This window comes from Bombus affinis, chromosome 8 (genome assembly GCF_024516045.1).
Source record: "Bombus affinis isolate iyBomAffi1 chromosome 8, iyBomAffi1.2, whole genome shotgun sequence".
Taxonomy (NCBI): Eukaryota; Metazoa; Arthropoda; class Insecta; order Hymenoptera; family Apidae; genus Bombus; species Bombus affinis.
The window spans coordinates 9,541,291-9,563,843 of NC_066351.1; the positions used below are offsets into that span (position 1 = coordinate 9,541,291).

General features: G+C 33.8%; 3 protein-coding genes and 2 long non-coding RNA genes across 17 annotated transcripts in view; 3 read left to right on the plus strand and 2 right to left on the minus strand.

Moving 5' to 3' along the window:
• The window catches only part of LOC126919561 (tyramine receptor 1-like), a 100,587-nt gene extending 98,669 nt beyond the window's left edge, over nt 1-1,918 (plus strand). For all 4 annotated transcript variants that reach the window (XM_050728946.1, XM_050728948.1, XM_050728947.1 and 1 more), the window contains one exon: nt 969-1,918. In XM_050728946.1, the coding sequence (XP_050584903.1) occupies nt 969-1,159 (191 nt within the window). In that variant the 3' untranslated portion in view covers nt 1,160-1,918. The remainder of the gene's footprint in view (nt 1-968) is intronic.
• Nucleotides 1-22,553, plus strand: part of LOC126919669 (uncharacterized) — a 228,657-nt gene that overhangs the window by 113,692 nt on the left and 92,412 nt on the right. The gene's annotated exons all lie outside the window — the stretch shown is intronic.
• Nucleotides 5,840-6,658, minus strand: LOC126919578 (uncharacterized). Its single transcript, XR_007711711.1, has 3 exons — nt 6,277-6,658; nt 6,064-6,198; nt 5,840-5,939 (listed from the first exon to the last, which is right to left on the minus strand). It is a non-coding gene; the product is annotated as an uncharacterized LOC126919578 (long non-coding RNA).
• The window catches only part of LOC126919575 (uncharacterized), a 60,906-nt gene continuing 45,247 nt past the window's right edge, over nt 6,895-22,553 (plus strand). For both annotated transcript variants that reach the window (XR_007711708.1, XR_007711707.1), the window contains exons 1-2: nt 6,895-6,989; nt 8,061-8,185. This is a non-coding gene — a long non-coding RNA (uncharacterized LOC126919575). The remainder of the gene's footprint in view (nt 6,990-8,060; nt 8,186-22,553) is intronic.
• LOC126919547 (regulating synaptic membrane exocytosis protein 1) overlaps nt 13,827-22,553 on the minus strand; it is a 151,740-nt gene continuing 143,013 nt past the window's right edge. For 5 of the 9 annotated variants that reach the window (XM_050728913.1, XM_050728915.1, XM_050728914.1 and 2 more), the window contains 4 exons: nt 19,396-19,483; nt 18,073-18,155; nt 17,755-17,862; nt 13,827-17,385 (listed from right to left, as the gene is read on the minus strand). In XM_050728913.1, coding sequence (XP_050584870.1) covers nt 17,084-17,385; nt 17,755-17,862; nt 18,073-18,155; nt 19,396-19,483 — 581 coding nt within the window. In that variant the 3' untranslated portion in view covers nt 13,827-17,083. Of the gene's footprint in view, nt 17,386-17,754; nt 17,863-18,072; nt 18,156-19,395; nt 19,484-22,100; nt 22,199-22,314; nt 22,332-22,553 lie in introns of those variants that run through there. The other 4 variants (XR_007711692.1, XM_050728916.1, XR_007711691.1 and 1 more) reach the window with 3 other exon arrangements.

Here is a 22,553-nt window from a genome sequence, read left to right on the forward strand (position 1 = left end):
ACTCGATAAAAGATCGTGGTCAATTTATACACTTTATGCAAACAGCTTGTTTGTTGAAATTTTACAATTAATTGGTCCTCATTAAGGACTTTATATGATGTACATCTCCCTTTATGGGTTTATGTAAATTCTTGTCTAAAAAGTAAATAACAAGGCTTCCCTACCACTGACATTCGCCTGATATTATTCTTCGTAATTAATTTCTACTTTCTACTTTCAACATCCAACATTGAAACTTTTAATAAAAGACCTGTGAAAGTAGAGGTAATTTCTTTTCGACATCGAAAATCTTTATCGATGTTTTATAATTGACATAATCCAAATTAGTTAGAACGAGTTAGCTGAGCTGGTTAAATTATCCCTCGTTATCTACTGCTTCCAATATTTTTCGGATAAGAGTGAAATTCTATAAAAGTGAAAAATGATTCCACTTTCGAGGTGATAAAGTGGTCGACCCACTTTCGGATCTCTTCCGTAGTTCGGAATTTTTTCCGAACAGACTATGTTTTATTGATCAAAATAAGTGGAAACCCAAAAGTTCGAAGTAAGTGCAATAGGCTGGTGACAGCAATAACCACTTTCCAATGAAATTCCAATTCCATTGTACGGGATACGCATCTCGGTATTACTACAATATATGGTAGATTTTATGATCATCTTTTCCCTTTCAGTATACAAAACATTTTAATTTCATAGCTATTGCGAAGGTGACAATAAAAGCTTTAAGATCGGAGAAATTAAATGTGGAGGAATTTGTAATGAAGAACATTTTATCCATTTAATAATAAGGGGCATATGTATACATTTTACATTTCGTAATATATTAAATTACAATTGCTTCATTTTTATTTCTCACTGCGAGATACCATTAACTTTTATATATATATGTGTGTGTATTGTTAAATATTTTTAAAAGCCTAAATGAATAGTTATATTAAATTGTTTAATAACTTTTTGACTTATTTCAGGCTGGATTAATTCGGCTATAAATCCATTCATCTATGCCTTCTACTCGGCCGACTTCAGGCTTGCATTCTGGCGATTGACTTGCCGAAAATGCTTCAAAACTAGAACTAATTTGGATCGCAGCAATCGGAAATTACCAGCCCCGACTAATTGGAAGAAGGACAACATGGAGGACGTGAAAATCGGGGAATGAACGTTGGAACGAATATCCTTCGATCGTGATCGTAAAGAGGATCACTGTGATTTATTTAATAGCGCTAATTACATCGATCACATTCATGTAATTTATACGAAACGTGCAATCTCGCGAACGTCACTGAATTTTTTCATAATTTAATGACAGTCAAATGTTATGTATAATATGCGAATATTTGTATTATTCGGAAAATATTACACACATTCATCACCCATTACAGGTATAGAGATATACGTTTACAGTTATCAATACAGACATTTTTATATATCATAGGAATTCTAGTCAAATATAATGTAAATCAAGGAAAGAATAATAATTAATTTGAATTTTTTCTCCATAGTACAACGCAGGAAAAGGAAAAATTACTATTTTAATACTGAAATCCCGACTTATCCGAATAATACACTTATTCGCACATCTCAAGCATTGTAATCGGACAATCGCGCATACCACACGCACAATAACTGCACAATTCATATATTCGTTCGATTAACATAGCGAACAAAAGAGAAGTAAGGATATTTATTTAGCAAAATAGTGGCAACACATCTGTTGCATTCGGTTGTATCGATATCAACATGTATACATGAACATTATTCGCGCGGATCCACTTCGTAGAAACCCAACAACAATAAATAATAATCGGTCGTAGGAAATAGTCTTCCTTTTGTCATTACAGTATCCTGTCTGTATTTATCGATGCATAGATATCTGTTGATGTAGAAAGTATGCAAGTATACGGATTTTATAACGTCCCATTGGTGTATTTCATTTAAAATGCCTACGTCCTTCTATCTGCTTCTTTGCGCTCAGGTGTTAATTACGCAATACCGGCCTTGTACGCTGGTATCGCAGCAAATTAACACAATGAGAAATTAATTAGCTGCCTCGGTACAAAAGCTGTTTGTTCTCAGCCTAGCACAGTGGTGCGTTCTACTGCGCACGACACAAAAGGAGACATTATGAGGGAGTAAAAATTTTAATACGCGATGAAAGTAGGTGGCAATTATTACTCCAGTAAATCGAGATTATTAACACGAAAAGAAATGATATTAATTAGCATCTCATAGAAAATTAACTTTCGTAAATAGTATGATAAAATTGTATAAACAAACATATGATTTCTTGAACTCTTTTGATGTGATTTTTAAACCTTGGGACTATTTCAATCTTATTTTTATTATTATAGAGAGAAAAAGATGATGTGTTTATAAAATTCGATTATTGCATAAGTAATAGAATTTCATACCACGAATTAGAATTATCCCAGCTCAGAACATCTAACAATTAATGTTAATTATATGTATACTTATATAAAACCTCGAACAAAATTCAAAGTTTAAAAAAATAAAAGAGAAAGTACCTAATCAAAACTAGATGATTTTGACACACAATTAGAATGCACACAATCTCTTTATTTTTATCTTATTGCAGAATCGTATTTAGAAGGACTTAAGTACTGTCTATAAAAGAAACTTTCAAAAGTCACCTTCCTGATACAATAAATTGCAATAAGAAATTATTCAAATATGCAAACTTATATACTTTTTATAAAGACATTTTCGAAGCAATAGTATAGAAATTTTGTTACCGTGCTTTTAAGTTTCATACAAACCAAGATTTCCATTTAACATTCACGTTCAATTCAATAAACAAATTGAATTCTAATGCAATTAAAAACGCGTAAGTGCATGATAAAATCTGCGGTGAGGTTCTACATTTTCTACTTAGCCACTGAATAATATTAATGCAAAATTGCAACTCCATTGCCGTAATATGGTAAGAATTTTCTGTATTATCAACTAACAGTAACAATTTTTGTATTAACGACAGGAAAATTGTCTAATTTTCCAATTTTATTCTATACTGTATAATAATGAAATTTGTTGTTGTCTACAAATTACAAAAAATAGAAAAATAATTAATATGCATGTTGGAGACGAAAGTTATGAATCAATAGATACCCTCAATTACCAAAAACATTTTATAATTCTAAATACATATAAGGTATAAACACAGACAATGTGCACAAACATTGTGTAAGTACATCTGGTGTGTGGTACGAGATAAACCTGACATGCAATGCTTTCTCGTATATGCTCATGTTGGGGATGATCAGATGACTATCTTATCATTATCGTGTTATATACGACGTTATCGATTTAATATTATTGGAAACATATTCGAAACTATTGATATATAACCATCTGTATGTAATTTTAGGTCAATGTCAGTATGCACATTGACTAAGTATCTTGTCGGTTCTATGCATTATGTAGCATTCTTTTTAGCTACATCAGGTAATAAAGGAACGGAAACATAATACTACAGTTAAAGTAGACAAATTTCGGGCACTCTGTAAACGCAACGCTACATACAGAGAGGTGATCATTTTGTAAACGCAACACTAACGAGAAAATGTAATTACCTTAATCGCGATAGGAAAATATCGCAACACTAGCTCTTAAGTTGAATTCAGTAAAGATAATTATCGTTATCTTCATAAAAAGCTACTTTTAATATTCGTGATAGCAAGCATCAGATCACAGCATCACAAATTTTATTAAAAATCAACGCTTTTAATTAAACATTGAATAGAAGGAGACACAACATATTCTAATAATAGTTTTTAGATTATAATACAAAATTCGAACAAAAACAATCACGATAAATCTCATAAATCGCAACACTAATCCAAACCGAAATTAGTGCTTTTTCGCAACTCTAATTAAAACAAATTAATTCCGAGCGTGGTATTTCGATTACTGCCCAATTTTAATTTAAACCGCAATTAATCACTCATATTACTAATAAGACAACCACGATTTGCCAAATGGGATGGTGAACCGGGATATTTATAGGTCAAGATACAAACTACCATTATTACTATTACTACTACTACTACTACTAAAACTAAAAGCGAGCATAGTGACAATGTAGTAACAGAAATGACTTCCCATGCTCTGAATCATTTGAATGACCCAGAGGATGTGGAGCCATTATTAGTTGCCCTCTTGAACGACAATTTGTCGGGCCTCTTCGGCTTATAGCCTCTTCTTTCTTCTTTCCTGCTAAAACCTAAATCTAGTGTCGAGAGTCTCTAATCACAAAAAGAAGAAAGAACAAAAATTCGCGAAATTTAACCACCATTGTACATATGTGCAACAATCATAGTGATTGCAACATTAATAAAACATAAGAAAGGAATTAGAACGATATACGTCTGTTTCGGAACCTACTTCAGAGCCACGACCGTGAATATGAATTTAAAAAATCAATAGTCAAAGCCAAAGATGAGTGGCATTCTTCGCTTATGCCAGTTCTACCATTGATTTTTTAAGTTATAATAACAGAGGCAGGTTGGTTACGGGATAATGCACTTATCCGACTTGGAGACTGTGTCAAACTGCTCTGGCACAACCTACTTACAATTAACATTCATACCAGACAGTGTGTGTTACCTGTCTATCTAGCTCTATATTTAAAAAATGGCAAAGGACAAATACACTAACATATTCACTCCACGGTTCTCATACATACTATCTTGAGACATCCCCCACACCCAAGTTCAGCACTTTATATTTTATACTTTCGCACTCATATGTACTTACTGACTTAATGTCCTTTCTTCCTGAAATTAACTGACGATGACTAGAACCATTACGTAAAACACAATAAACTACGTATATATCTCAATTTTAAGCATACTTGAGTTTATAATTGTGACAGAGTATTTTGTGTATGCTAAGGAAATCCTGTTATTTGAAATTACGTTGTGCACGATGCACTAATCATCGTCAGTTGCTTGTGCCCATTGCCAGCACCTCGCCGAAACAGCATATGAGCAAGATCCAAGCAATGATCACGGAAAGTGTTAAACCTGAAAATCCTGAGCTAAAAAATTAATTAATGCTTCTAGCTTTCATCTAACGGACTAATGATCTTTCAATTTGCATTAAAAAATTTTATTTTAAATTGTTAAAACTTTATGCTTTACTTTACTAATTCGATAAGCAATTAAAATTCTCTCATTGAAACAAAGAAATTACAAATGAACAAGAAATTTATTTGTAAGGTAAGTAACTCTGAGTTAAACATAAATGAAAATAACTACAGGTGACTCCTCGATCAAAACACTTTTTCGAATACATGAAAGCAATGTTTAAAATTTATTGCTTTGATTCTGAAATCTACCTACCGCGAAGTGTCTTCTTGCATTTAATATTTAGTATTTAACATTTTTGTATAATGAACATCGAACTTTAACATCATGATATGTAAACTTATACTCAAGCTTAAAATAATCGAAGTCGGAGGATATCCGACTTCTCTGCAGCGAGATTCTGTAATTCACACAATTTTAATATTTACTTTTATAACAAACTTTTGCAAATATCGGTGTTGAATAAATTCTGATTTTACTCTGATTATATTAATACTATCGATATAAAATTTTTATCATCAAAAATCGCGATACATGTGTGCAATCGCGATACATCCTGAACTAATACATAAAGTAAATAAGATATTACTACTCACGAGTATGTGTAATTAATACTCGTGGTCACACACTCGCCAAAAATTCTACGTAATACAACTATTTATCCGTGTCGATTCGGACCTTTCGTCCTACGACATGATTGGATGAACGGAGGAATAAAACTGTATTTGACTCACGATTAACTGCAGGTTATGATACTATCAGTGTTGCTGTGGCTCAGAAGAAGTTATTCTGAATGCATTGAACCCCATGGTGAAAGTGGAGGTTGTGAAAAACCTTTAACAAAAATACGATAAAACACAAAACATGAAAGATAAACACAAGTATTATGTGTATATGGAATTCTCTATTTCGTCTACAATAATAATTTGCAATTTTGAAATTATATTCAATTATTCACTTCGTTTCCCAAATCGCAAGGATCAAAAATCCTGTTCTTCGTCGTTATCCATAGTACCTCGTCTTCTCATACCTCATCTGCTTCTAATTGTACCAATTTCCGTGATTAGGTTGAATTTCTTTATCTCTCTAAGATCTAAAATTATCTCTCTAAATCATAAAAATATTCAGTAATGCAAAAATAAGTCTAAAAGCGGCTTAGTTTAATCTTTACCTAATGACTTCCATAATGCTTCTTCTTGCTGCAGTTCCCGCGTAAAACTGCCATTTCATGGCGGCATAAATCGATTAGAAGAAATTATATATCGATAATAATCGATATAGCGTATACAACGTATAATAGTCGTGCGCCTATTTCTATACCTCGCCTGTGTTTTGGCGCTGTAATCCTCATTGACCCTGAATCGGCAACGTCGCATTTGACAGGAAAATCAACGGTCTCTTATTTGTGATGTTCCAGCCATGGAATATGAAGAAGTATTACATCTATTATTCCATCTCGGGTCTATCGTATATCTATATCTCGTCTGTATTCTAAATCAAATCACAATTTGTTTATATTTACATATTGACTTATGTCAATATAAAACAAAAATGAAATATCAAAAATATATCAAAAATGTATAATTCTACGTTTTAACATAAAAGATAAAAATATACAGAAGTAATAAAAGTACACATAACATCTTTGAATTCGTGTAATTTTCACGAATGAAAGTACGAAACACTACTACATATAAACAATGGTCACACGATACAATATTTGGAAACATCAGTTTCCCCACTACTAGATTCATCGAGGCAAATGCGAACTCTAGTGCTCAATATTTGAAAATAAACGTTAGCCAGTCTTTCCTTGTATGTCATTGTGCGAAGTTGTTCGTTTGGCGTAGTTCGTAATAATCCACAGATTATTGGTTTCAAATGGTATGTATATTTGTATTAATCACTCACTTTTTAATATAATTTTCGTAGCTTTTGATTATGCATTATCAGTGTAATCTAAATTATGAATTGACATCATATAATAAAAAATGTATACTTACGAACCAAATTGTTTTCGCGCTAGTCCTTGATATATATTTACACTTCAATTGTTGTTCAAATCACGAACGTAGTTCATTATTTTTGATACGAAGTCCCAACTTTCGTGCAACATGCATAATAATAAATACTTTATAAATAATGGCAATTGAATATACATTTATACATTTATTTATTCTCCTTTTATGTACATATATTGACTTAAAGCATTCACAATCGCTTCTACTTAGGAAGTTATAAATAGATTTGATAATATTATGCTATAAGATTGAAAAGTAATTTAATTTATTAATTACGTATTTATGTATATTGGAGAGATTGAAATATATTTATCTGAATTCACTTTTATTTGGAATTCATATGTATATTCTCATTGGCTCATTGTCAGTCAGTAGAATAGCATAGATGGCGCCATATTGTCCAAACGGCAATTTCGAGAAAAATCTTCCAAATAAATGAATTGTATCCACTGCAATTTATATCTTACATAGACAAAGTCTCCATGTTATAATGTTAATATAACATAATAGAAAATATAATGTACATTCTCCTTTAATCCAATAAATAATTAGATTTATTGGATTTCCTGTATTCTCATCTGAATTTTTAATTATATTTTTAAGGGTTTCCTATCCTTGATGTAATTTTTATTTCTAATTTTGGAAATACATTTACGGTTTAATTATATGTATATTATAATATAGATTTTTTCATTTTTACGAGCTCATATTGGATATTCATCTTTTTGTTTACTATTTCTTTCTATTTATTTCTATTCAAACCTATTCTTTGTTGTTAATAGTTCTTTATGCAAAATTATAATTATTGTTATATAATAATATTATTATAATATAATTATAATTATTTTTATGTATTATATTTTAAAAATTCAGTAATTTAGTTAAATTTTAATACTTTATTTATATTAATACCTAATACACAATTTCATTACAGGTCTTTTAAACCAATATGCATTAACTGTGAATGACTATGTACCTGTTGAGTGGAATGAAATTATCCTGCAACTGGATAATGCAAGAGCACTTAGCAACTGTACAATTTCGAATTACCTACGATCGGTGAGTCGCATGTTCATTTTTTTCTTTTTTTCCCAATCTTTAATTACAAATAGCTACAGTGCATTAAAATAAATATGTATCTGAATATTTATAGGAACATGTTGGTATATAAAAAGAGATACGAATGAATTACCTTCATATAATTTTATTAAAATAGAAAATTCTCATATAACTTTTGAATTTTATGATTCTATTAGGGTTAGAGTATACCATATTTTTAATAACGTATATTATATAATATATATTTTATTAATATATATTAATTATAATTATAAATATTATATATATTAAATATATATTATATATTAATAATATATATAAACAATAAGTCAGGAAAGAAACGTTTTTGGTCAAAAGCAGGATAGACATATTAGGACACAAAAATGTTAAATATTATATTATAATAAGATAATAATAAAGATATTAATGAAATTAATAATATACACAAAACAAGACATACTATCTGGGTAGTTTTTACATAGTTCCTATTATATGTCAGTCTATATTTATGTTTTTAAAAAATTTAATGGTGTATGTATTTAATTTTGTTATAACAAAGGAATAAAATAACAAACTGCAAGTTTTCGTTTTTGTCATATCTGTATTTGTACAATATCCGTTTATACATCTTTCTTATTAAGGGAGTAGGCCAACTGGGGTTACGGATGGGGTACACAAATCCACAAAGTTCCTCGAGAGGAGGAATGGGCGAAAAATTCGAAAGACTCGCGCGACACGCTTTACTTGCGTCCATACATACTACAAAAAATCAGTCATTATGTTACGCACAATAATAAATCACCAGCGACGTAACAACCTTTCATCGAAACGCGCTTTACTCAAGATTTGACGCGACTTCCGCAAAGTATTTTTCTTTTCGTGTCATCCTCGATTCATTATCGATCCTAATCAGAATTATTAAAGTTCCCTCTTCGTTTCTTCATTATGTCAGTTTTCTTTCTTTGTTTCTCGTACTTTTATTCCTAGAACAGTGATTTCCAACCGCGTACATATTATTGGTTATCGGGCAAGTATTTAAATTTTCAATACGTTTTTACATTTTCATTTTTAATAGCATTTTAATAGAATTATACAATTTATTTCTCTTACAATAAAATCATAATTTTTATAGGAATTATATATTGAAATAGTTTTTCCATTATTGTATCTCAAGCCAGAGGAATCTATAATATTCAACGAGGAATCATTGTGTATTGCGATTTATTGTGCATCGATCTGTAATAAACTCTGGGACTATAATTTGTTCATTCTGCAACACTGATAAAATTACTGATATTTAACTTGTTAGTTTTAAGGAACCATTATAAACTTCTCTGTATCTCTCTATCTCGATAAACTCTGGAATCGTAGTTTTATTTGCAACATTGATAAAATTACGTACGCTTAAACTGCAAGTAACGAAAGGAATCGCAAAAATTCCGTCGTTCTACTGTATCGTTTCTCTTCAGTAAAATTATAATGTTATTATACTTTCATCTGTAACATTCAATAGAATTATTGACTCAGCTATACACATACTTTTTTATGGATTACACTCGTGTGACCTCGCGAGCCGAAGCTTTCGTATGTTCTCTCGACCAACGAATAGGAATCAACGATCTAGTTGAAACACACTGTCCTGGAAGGTATTCGCATGCATAATTTCTACAGAAATCAGCAAAGCATAAACGCCGGTTAATAAAATTGATAAAATTTGAAACAAGGTTGCACAGAATGAATCGTCGTCGGCACACGTTTCATTATCGTTTAGTATCGTTAGAACAGTAAAGTCGGTTTCCACAGTTGAAACTGTAGAAAATTAAATTTTGTGCGAGCATTTTGCTAAATCAATGAGAAAAAAGAAATGGAGTTCTCGTACTTTCTCATTCTTTCATCTTTCGATTGTGTCTTCCCGTATCGTATCGCAACTTCGATACGATTTCGTCGCCCAGGTATGTACGTGCGATGATTAATTAAAGTTTGAGGAATCGATTAACCTTTTGAGAGTACTATCGTCAAAGAAGCGTCTATCTGTCTGCGCACGAGCAAAATTTCGAATTTTGTCAAACCTGCAAACGATTCCTTTCAACGAGAAAAATAAACTAGCAGAAGGAAAATCTAGCTTCGTTGATGAAACTGCCTGGATAGAATATAATGTGTCACGCAACATCGAAGACGCTTCTGTGCGGACTTCTATTACGGCTTTACTTACTTACACAACGTACTATCGCCACAGAATAAATCGAACATAGTCGATCGTGTAATTGCTAAGATTTATCGTTACTCGATTAACCCGTAAGTCTACCGCACATCGTGATTCTAATCCACATGTGCGACAATCAACACTTAACACGTAAGGACATCACATGAAATTTTCTGTATAGAACGATACACCATCTAAGTTATGCTTAAAACTACCTCTTAAAGATGCCTCACCCAGCGTGTCTACTACGAGTTTCGTAATCCGCATTACTATCCGAATGGAACGCTTTCCGTAATACGAGTTTTATAGATAGATGAGCACGTAAGAAGGTTGGTGATAAGCGTGAATGAAGTACCATTGAAACTTCTTGTTCCGCTCAGAATTTCACGAAGTCTCGACCACATATCGCACGTGACAATTTTCCCTTCCGACGTTGCTCGCATTATACCGTAAGTATGTTAGAAAAGCGTTGCCTTATAGGAGAAAGTTAAAGGGATATAAAAGAGAAATGTAATATCGGAAATTACGCAGTAGACTGGCTGAGATATGTTTTACAAGTAGACACTCGAAATTTAGGGCGCTTTTAATCCTTGCATAGCTTAGGATACATCCAACGGATAACTTAAAGACTGATCTTAACATTATTTAAATGTTAACTCTTATCATTTCAAAATAAACGCAAGTCAGTATACTATTTTAACTGTACCACCAGTGTTTAATTATTCACATGTAATTCATCCACATTGGAACGATAATGATCAATCCTTAAGAACTTATGTCAACGATAGCACACGTTAGTAGAACTATGCAAGAATTGAACAAACTTTCGATCAATGTTGGAGTTTTATTATTTTAGCCGCGTAGGTATGTACGTCATCTAGTGTATCAACAACTGACGTTTATAGGTCTTGGATGATTATTGTCATCCTTTGGCATTCATGTTTTTTATTTCTTTTTCGTTCCATAAACACCAGTTATCGATTTCACTCGACATTTAAAGCATTAGTCGTATTACATTTGTTTTGTGATATTATATACTTTACAAGCGACTGACCAATCGTCATTAGCCGCACAATCAATCATCCGTTGCTAACGACGAACAGCGTCGGTCCGTGCACAAACGTGTACATGTAAGTACGCTAGCACGCCAGCACGATCGATATCATCGATCCCGCGATAAAGTATCCGTTTACGAGGATCAAGCACTTGTCGAAAATATTTACTTCACGTTCGCTTGCCTGTTTCTTTTACGATTTAGGCCGTAATTGAGCAGTATCTGTACAACTTGTATGAAACTGTGCGGTCACTAAAGAACGGTAACGAATCAGATCTTTTCATATGATTGCATTCAATTGCGTGATTATAGTCGAATTGATCCTTACACTTGGAAGGAATAAACGGAAGCGAAAGTTACTAACTTTTCATAACGCTATAGTCAATTCGAAACGTGTCTATCTAAGAGTTTCTAACATTCGAATTATAGAAAAGAATCTGAGAATTCTATCTTCGGGATAATTTTATTTTATCTGTATTTTATTTTATTTGCGCCTCTTTATTTTTTTACTCGCTAAAACTTTGATAGTGTAATAGCTTTGAGCTAAGTATCTAGAATCTTTCTTACTTTGGAGATCATATTTCTCTTTCGGCTATATAGAAAGTTACGCGAGAAGAGTTTTTCAAATAGAAATGCACGTGCACAATGACAGGGCTAGAGATACTCTAACGTTCAACGAAATCTACGTCATGTTCAGTTGTATACATGTATGTATGTAGAGTCTGGCGAAAAGCAAATTAGAATTTATTAGTTTAATTGTCGTTATTCGTATCGATCACAGTGATATATCATGTGGAATTTGATTTTAACCTGCGCGTAATGTGCATGCCCGACGTTTGATCCACGCAAGCATAGGCGCGAATCGATGAGATTGTCTTTGGACACTTAAACGTTAGAACAAGTACATACAACACCGATATGTACGGGAAGAGGTTGTTGCTTGGATGTAATCCCTAATTTTTACTGTATTTCGTTTCTCGGGACGTTCGATCACGGCTCGACAACGATATACCTCGACTCGAAAGCGGCTTATTTGCAATGTTTCCTAAATGCTCATTCCACTATATTCCTCTATGCAAACGCGATCGATTATCCCGTTGATGTACATCGTACGATATCGCAGGTACATACATACAATTATATCGATGACATTATGTCTATACACCTCTACGATTATCTTACACGTGACTGTGCCTTGATAATTTATAATTACGTATGGGATATCTGCTAAAAGATTCGTAGCATACATAATTTGGATCAATGATCTCGATTGTCAATTTCGATACAGCATATGTATCCTCATGTAGCATTCTTATCCTCATATGTGTATGTATATTTGTATATGTATGTATATATATATATGTATATATATAGATTTCTTTTATATTCAAATATCTATATTACGTGTATATTTATATATGTATGTATATATATAGTATTCTTTTATATAGGCGATTACAATAGTCACAAAGTTGGGCAGACTTGATTCATATTCGATATCGGAAGGCTGCTCTTATTTCGTAGAAAAAAGTGACGGCGGGAAAGAAGTGTACTCTCTTTTAATATCGTCATTTTCTCATCGTTAGAAGCTTAAATAATTTCAAGATGAAAATATATAGGTATATTTTAATGCCTTTTGAAGAAACGAAACGAGGTCGTAGCGAATCGCGTGGTTGTACGACCTGTATCCATAAATCCTACGGGAGTTGAAAAGCTTTTGGAAGATTAGAAGGTATCATTCCGTTTCAATCGAAATCCATCTAGAGCTTCGTGAAATATCACCGACGACAAATGCAGTCTTGCTAGGAAAATAATTCAGCGACAGCGTTTATAGAAATCGCGATGCTAACGATCACAATGGTAATCGGTAATTAATAAATAGTTCGCATCGACGATTTAGTAGAAAATGAGTCTACGGCGTGCTTAGCCATTTAGAAAGGAAAAACCTTTCGTCTACAGTTTTAGATGATTGCATTCGTTCAACAGGATTGTCCGTGCGATTAACATCGGACGAGGATGTTTTCGAGGAACGCTTGTCAACGTGGCGACTATTACGCATCGATTATTCGACTCGAGAGCTCTCGTCGAAAGTATCCTCGTGCCTAATGTACTCTTAAAGAAACGTTAGGATATGTTTGTAGGCCGATCAGATTTTGCGTTTGTCAAACAATCTGCTCGTGTGTTGCTCTTCTACCTCTAAACATTCGTTTCTTTTCGTTCGTTTCGTGTTTGTATATATATATGTGCGTGTGTGCGTGTGCGCGTGTGTATATGTGAATGTCTTTTTTTTAAAGACTTTTACACCAATGAATCGACTTTGTGCTGCACGTTTTGAGATTATTCTATAGGCCATCAAGAATCGTTGCCTCATTTTTGCCTTCGAAAGAACGAGACTAGAGTTTCCAAGACGACGTTAAGTCGCTAAAAGACGTTGCAGGTCGAGTCCTAGAATTGAATCGTTATTAACGATACGTATAGGTAGTAAAGATTTTTGCTTTAGATAAGGGTTTCGGAGGGACTCAGAAGTGATCGATAGAAATGAGGTACAAGTCAGGTTAGATCAGAGATAGCCGGCTGGTGTTCTCAAGACAGAACTTTACGTTAACGCGGAATAATCACTTCGCTTTTTCATCTCTTTCGGAACGATTGCCCGTTTATCGCTGGGAGAAGGTCATCATCCAAGATAATAGTAACTCGTAATATTGGGGCCTTAACAGATTTTAACCTTTATCGTGTTCGAAATTGTTTGAATGGTCCATACTCTTGTCGTTTATTGGTCTATGAAAATTTATTCGAATCGTGATAATCTAGCGTTGAGTCAGCATGCATTTCCAGATTGCTGTTGTTACATAAACTGAAATTACAGAGGACATTTCAACTGCGCGTAGAAATATACCACCGGATCAAAAAACACGTGTAACTAAATTACTAATCAAAATGAAACGAATCCCGTAATTCGATAGGCCATCGTAATTCAATGTGCCTTTTATAAAATTCATTACGATAAAGGTTATATCCGTTCGTAATTAGGATTTGGTCAGCGAAATCATTGATTTCTATGTACCATTAATACACGTTTAGGTTTGATAGAATTATGTCGTAAAAGTATCGTATCGCGCACGCGACATTGTAGTACTTTTATCACGCACGTATCTTTTCACAAATATGTATCGAATGATTTATATTTGACGATATAATAGCGTAATTTCTGTTTCTAGCTCGGGCGGGGTAAGCGCAATACTTTCGGACCAATCATTGTCCGTACTTTGTGTCGCGTTTCGATTCTTTCGCTTTTTCTATTATTCTATTCCTTCTAACGTCGCCACAGTTTATTCAAAGATCTGGCAGGTCCTCGATAAAACGCTGTATCCCGTTTTAGAATATTCTCCTCGACATTATACCTAACAATTGTCCTAGCGAAAGAACGAAACGTACGTTTAAAGATTAACGTCTCGAGGGCCATTACAAATACTATCGATCAATACCAGAATCAAATGGAAATTTGCGACAAATCTAACGTGCGGTTGATATTTATCGTTTCGATATAACCGATACGAAAAAATTTCATGGAATATTTAATACATCTGCTATGACAGCAACACGGACAAAGTCGTAAAATTGAAATTACATAAGATTCTTGCAGTGGCCCTCGCGATCGTGCTCTTTTTCCTTTGTTCTTTGTTCCGGAAACTTCGTATATGAAATTCGCGAGTGTTAAAGGAATCTCTGTTGTCAGTCTACGAGCTACAAAAATTGCATGACTTCTAAACACCGAGTTTGTATTTTTTTTCTTTTTTTCTTTTTGTTCAATTGCCATTCATGTTGCCCGTAAAGTTGTTCTGGTAACCACTTACCGATTGCTCTTTGTATTCGGCTCGACCAGCGAGCCTTAAAACGATTGTCTACCGTTAAATAATTGAAACGTCGAAGAAGTAGTCTCGATCTTTAATTTGCAATACTTTGTCTCGCTTCATTGATTTCTTCGTTATACTTGTTTTATTACGATCAAGCAAATTCTAACTCGTATGAATAAAACGTATTGTATAATTTATTTTCATCGATAATCACGAAATCGTTGATTCAAACGAATACCGTTTTACTGGTTTAGTCGGACGTATGTGATATTCGTATCGAGGCGCTTCTTCCACGAACAAAAAGTACTTAACGATACATTCGCCGGTGAACATGTATATTTATTTCACCGAATGCAAATCGGTTCGTACGTTAGCCACGAGACTCGATCGAATCCCAAAGCTGGATCAACCAGAGCACGCGTTTCCGTGACAGATGTCGATCGTCTCTCGTATGTCTCTGTCGTTCCTTAATTTATGGGAAAAATGGACCCTCATCGTCTCTTTAAGACGTGGCACCTTCTCCTCGCTCTTCCTCGTGTTCCACGCTTTAATAATTCATGAAAAAAATAGAATCTTTCTTATGTTTTTTTCTTCTTGTAGTTTCATCTTCGTTTCATAAGTTGCTCTCTGTGGAATAAATTTACACAGGTACACCCTTATTGCTAGAACCTTCGTGGATGTTCGCGAACAAATTTCACAGAATGTGAAAAATTACTGCCGTGAGAACTCGATACTCCAGGATATCGATTTGCTCTTCAATGTTTTGCCCTGCCTTGCCTGCATCGAGTCGTTGTAAAAACGACACGCAGCGAATTCTTTATAATCGACTATCCACGAAAGGCGATTGAAAGGAAATAGTTAGAAACCATGATTCTATTGTTAGCTCCGGTATTAATCATCTCGATGATAAATCATCGATCGAAGCGATCAAAGTTTGATTGTCTTTTAGCTTGTTATCACGATCGCGTGACAACACAAATGGAAATGTAGAATTTATGCTAGTTAGCTAGTTTATGGTACAACGGAATCCCAATTTTCGAATTGCAAATTAATAATAGAGATACAGCAGCAATGGCGGCACGATCGTTAAATTGTGATTATCTATGATATTATCAATTATGTTACTAGAGTGATTTGAATATCGGATCAATTTTTGTAAAAAAAAAAAGAAAAAGAAAAAAGGAACGAACCTTATATCTGTAATTCAAGTATACTTTCTAAGTAATGAAAGTAAAACGTCACCTCTGATAGATAATGATTGAATCTCGTAAAATGCTGCTTTAGTCTTGGAATGGACTTGGATATATTACAAATTGAAATTGATCCCATCGCTAATTGCCCGACTTAGGCTATCGTTATTGCTCATTGTCTCGTCCATTGAACTTTCATTAGCGAGCGTAACTCCATTGCTACTTGCCTACGTGTTCACTTAGTCTCTTTGTTACTTGCCTGATAAACTGTAATCTAGTTTGACCATTAACAACTTGTTCAGGATCGGGTCGTAACACGCTCGACAAGCTCGAGATTCCGAAGTACCAATTCATCGAAACAATCTGTACGTAGATTAGAAAAAAATGCATTAGAAAATCCGGTTAGGAAGTAATTAAAAACTAGTAACTAAAGATGAGACGAACGAGAAAAATAGAACGAAGAAAGACCGTTGAAGGAAACAACGTTTGGTTCCATCAGGAGATAATTTTCACTACGGACTCATTCTCGTCCTTGAGCAGAAGGCTCAGTCTGAGGTCGAGTTCTCCGGCCTCGAGGGCCCATTTTTCCCTCAGCCATCATGGAGAGTCCGCGGTATGGGTACCAAGAGTGTGAATTGGGAACAAGGGATACCAATCGACGGTCAGCCGTGTCAATGGAAGAAGATCGAGGCTCACTTCAGCCCCACCTAAGCCTTGATTACTTTCGAACGCCTGCTTCTTCTCCCATAGCATAACCAACAGATTCCTCCCGAGGGCGTCGCAGCTGCTGTATTTGATAGTTTGACGATATTGCGGGTTCCTCGAGTGCCGTATTACGCGTGTTTTACGTTTTTGCAGCCACCTATCGCCATCTCGAAGATATGTTTTCACGTAGGTGTCTGTATCGTTATAAAAAATTGTAATTAATTAACGAAGCATCATTTTATGCACAGCGTAATATCGGGGCATTTATTTTCTCAAATTTAAGTTTTCGTGATAGACTCGAGGCTTCTACGTGTGTAGTCGTGTCTTCGACGAAAATGCGTTAGCCGATATATCAGTGTGTCGATCAACTCTTGATAAAGCTGCCTGCCATCTTAGCGAGATATCGAAACGCATCTTTCTCAAGAACACGAGCTCATACCCAAAAGCCTGGGTCCTAGATGCATTTTCTGGTGACAAGAATTCTAATTCTTGTACGTTAATTTACAGTAAACAAAATACGCGTTAATAAAAAGCATTGACAATTTGAAAACGCAGGAAATTACCTGGCTCTTCTTTTTCGCCGGGGCAAATGTCTCTAGCACATATAACCTCGAGTTCAAGCGTTCCCTTGCTTAGGCAGAAACCCAGTTTCACCTCGCCATTTTGACCTCCTAAAATCCATGAAAAATTCACACAATTGATCCAAAGTTTCTCACAAGGGAACCCTCTTCGATAAATTCATTGTTTGTCCTTTGCGTGACACATTTTGTATTGAAACATCGATACGATTAATAGACGAAGAAAAGAGAAATGAATGATTATTTCAAAAATCGAGCTGAAATTCTTGACATCTGTATTTAGTAAATCGTCAAATTATTTACCAGCTATCATCTTGAATCCCTTTGGTGGCACCTGTCCGCGACCCAGCTTTGCGTCAACGCCATTTTCGTTTCTCATCGGCTGACTAAATGTAAAAGAGAACAAAAAAGCAAAGAGGGATTAATATTCCGTGAAATCAAACAAAAACTACACGAGTGTACGTTAGGGTAGGTCTAAAAAATATGAGAATAAAGTACTAGAGTACTAGCAAGCTAAAAGTTAGGGAACTAACAGACTAACACTAAAAAGTGAAGTCCACTTTACAATTTCATCGTTTTTATCGTTTGTGCTAGATGTTAGAGAAAGAGGGAAGGGGGTAGAGTGTGCATCTGTAAAGTAAATAGCATTAGATTACTTAAATATGCAGTATGGTATAATAAAGTATTTATGTTGCATTTTCGTGTCATTTATGGCGATCGTCAATTTTGAGAATTATACTATTAAATTCACGTTGCTGGTTTAACGACTACTTTATGACATTTTTTCATGCTCGAAGAACTTTTTATGCAAATACTACAGTTATGTAGCTTTAAAATCGTTGAAGTGAATGACGATATTTTCCCTTTTCTTTTAATAACACAAATGAACTGAATAACTCATTGAGCAGTTAATTAAAATACATTCTGCAGTGAAAAGTAATAGATTATTATAAGAATAATTAAAATTATTTTAAAGAATAGCTTAGTTTAAAACTGAGATACTTTATTAATTTACTTGAGAAATTACAATTTTCAATCTCTTATCATATAAATAATAATACAAAAATGAAAATAATTGGCACAATGTATAATTATCATAATACCGCGTTACTGACATTAATTATGATTTATAATGTAGCAAGAACTTTTACCCTGTTAGAAGAATTTATAACTCTGTAATAAGAATTTAATTTGAAATCTTTAGAGAATTAAACAAAGGTTATCCCAGTTGATATTATAGCATGGAGATAATAAATTCAGTTCGTTCGATATTTGTGAAATGAGAGAAAACAAAACCGTGGTAGCAACTTTTAATATTTGCATTCAAATTGTTCGAAAATTATAATCAAATTATTATAAGAAAATACTGGATAAATTTTGTTTTAACCTGGCTAAGATTTTATTATTTATAGAAAGAAACAGATTTATCAGATACTTATTTCCAGGAAGTATTTAAAAGTATAACAAATATATTTAGAAAGTGATACAGAAAAATTTGCTGCCATTAGATCTCGAGTAATTTTTTATACAAATTCCAACTATCTTTCGCTCCACTAAAGAAACAGATACAGTTAAACGGAGGTCATAGTTTTTAGTTATATATTTCTTATAGTCAGCGCTACTTACCTCCACTTTTCTTCCTCTTCTGATTCACTGTTGCGATCGTAAAACCTCTCCGGAATATTCATGATGCTGTCTTTGCGCTCACCCCGCCCTGCGAGTTAGAGAAAAATATTTCCTTTCTGTGACCTGTGTATTTCGCGATTGCCCGCCCAGCAACCTGCATGTCGTGTGATTTACTTTTCCGGGTGTAACACGTTGATCTTCTTTCTTTTTTCTTTTTTGTTCCCTTGCTATTTTTCAAAGGAGAGAAAGAATTATTTCTATCGTTTGCCTCTCTTTTCTCATGGCCGTGCGCAATGCCACGCAGATTGCCGGACAGTCGTTACTCGAAATCCATTTTATGCATACTGGATCTGGCTGTCTACTCGGGGGGTTCATACTTTTCCAACAAAGCCTTACGTTTCACAATCAACGAAGCACCCAAATTATATCAAGTATCCTCGAAATGGTAAAGCATATCTCTAACTGTGCGCACTTATATCTTGTTTGTGACATGTAGAGTAAAGAATGGGATTGAAATGTCGAGTAATTACAGAGTGCTTATCAAGTATTTATAGAGTTGGTTCAACTTTTAAACGAATACGCAACTCTTACAGGAGATGCTACTTTTCGGGATAATAAAATGTTGTCGAACGAAAGTCGAAGCTTTCATTAATTACACAGAGCGACTGGGGATAAATGGCTATTAATATTTCCATACGACTTTCTAATTTTCTACGTATAAAAATAGTACGGTTCAAAGTTATCTGTAATCCTTAAAAAGTAACGTTATTACCTCATACACATGAATGAGAGGAAAATTTGGAAAAAATTCGAAGATTATAAGTTGTGCCACTATAGTTGTAAATGAGTGGTGTGCAGGGTAGATGATGTAAGGATTCTAAATTTGCCCACATCAGCATCTACGTACATCCATAGATAATAATCGATAAGAATAATGCATCTAATGGTATTACGTTTTATCGGTGAAAAATAAGGTAGATCTGTTTTAAATTACTAGTGTACTATTAAAAGAAGGTATAAGAAGAAAGCATCAAGAGATAAATTCAAGATTAGGACGACAAACCACAACGAAGCCTACTTACGGTTTTCTTAGCTACGTGTTGCAAAACTCTAGCTAAGAATGGAACAGGTACGTCAATTGTAGCTATTTCTTGAACATCTACGGAATTATCGTTATTACAAAGTTGGCATTACTATCACGAATTACTAACTACTGTGTCTATCGGGCCTACCAATTCTACGCGAGGATATATTCAAGTACAATACTTTAGGATGATGATAGGAGACACGTAAGACACTTATGCAGTCAGTCTTCCGATCCAGTAACATTAATCATATAATATCGTCTTCTATGCAATAAAAATCGGAGATTTTGTTCGTGAAGTATTAATTTTTTCGCGTTGAACTTGTATCTTTCAATTACGTTCATGATTAAATAAACTTTGAGAACTAAATTAAAGCAGTTAGTTTTCCGATCCAGCAACGTTAATCATATAGAATGAATTAATAAATTTGTCCGCGAAATATCAACTGTCTCAGATTAAAGTTACTGTATCTTCTAATACTTTTCGTCGTTAAATGAACTTTGAGAACTAATAGATTCCATTATTTTGTATAAATATTATATCCTTTATTATTCTCTCTGTTGTATGCAATATATATAGCAGATTATTATTAGTTTCCGAAGGAATGCTAAATGACGCGCGTGAATTTTTTTATTAAATTTTATCGTTTTTCGTTCCTATTTAAATGTCACAAGTATCGATGTTTAATTGTTAGCGTTCAGTAACAGTAGCGTTTCCATAGATATCTGACAAACATGTCAGAAATCTGTCATCAAGCATGTTTGGTACGAATACCGATAGTCTGGTTGGAATCTATTGGAAGATTATGGTAGGATTGAAATTAATGGGTCAATTTGTGGCATGTTTGATGATCAAAGTAGTAAGCTACAGATGTATCTCTTTGCATTGTCATCTAATTCAAGGAATTTAATTTATAATAGGAATTTCCCCTACTTCATTAGCGAAGAAATTAAACTATATGAAATGGTTGGAAAAAATTTTACTCTTTTATATAAAGTTTTATATAGAAATTGAAATTTTTATAAAATGATATATCATCGTTATGACGTCGTTTCTTTCGTGGCACATAAATAATACCGACATTTATTTCGCACGAACTCTTATATCGTATCCTTTTCCTTACTATGTGGAATCAAGTAGTATAGGTCGATCATTAGCGGAACACAAACGAGTAGCTGTCGTCACCTAGCGTTCTACTATCATTTAAATATATCACTTTCCGCTTTATTCTCTTCTACATATTTTTCACATTCAACGAGAACAGATTTTGTTCATAAAATTCTTATGAATATTCACGAACATATTTTCGCAACAAGCAAATTTCCGCTCTCAAAGTGCATTCAAAAACATATCGAAGATCAGTTTTCCTTACCATGGTTGTAGACATAGCAACGAGTGGTTAGCGATCAACTTAACTATCGCTAATACTACAATACTAAGCGAGCATTTAAAATCTAAATATAAAGCACTACTGCGAGCAGGCAGAGGATCGGCGTAATAAAAGAAAAAAATGAACAGGGGTAAAATTACATACTACGCAATTTACGAGTTTCCTACAAATATACCTTGACAAAAAATTTATTGAATGCAGGGTGCCTTTAGATATTGGAGCACACTTACATTTAAGACAACGTTTCGAGCAAAACACAATAATCCGTGGGAACATTTGAAGCAGTCCCATTCTCATTTCTTTCTCAACGTTTTCGTTATAATAGGACCTTCCCCGTTGAAAGGCAATATTCAAACAACGTGGTAAAAGTAACAATGGAAAAAGATAAAATACGTTGCCTCCTTAAACTTTCCTTCCGAGTATAAGTTATAAAAAGAACATCGATTACGATCTTCCACGGTCTTAAAAAAAAAGAAAAAAAGAACAGAAAGAAAAGACACGTCTATTATTACAGTTAAAGAAAAGTAGGAAGAGATAAACGTAAACCGAAATAGGAGAAGAAAAGGGAACAAGGACGTTAAAATATAACAGAGAATGGGAAATAACGTTTGCGTTTAGCCGGAATAGGCAAACAGATAAAGAAACGGATAGGCAAGGCAAACGTGTCGGCAAATAGGCAGAGA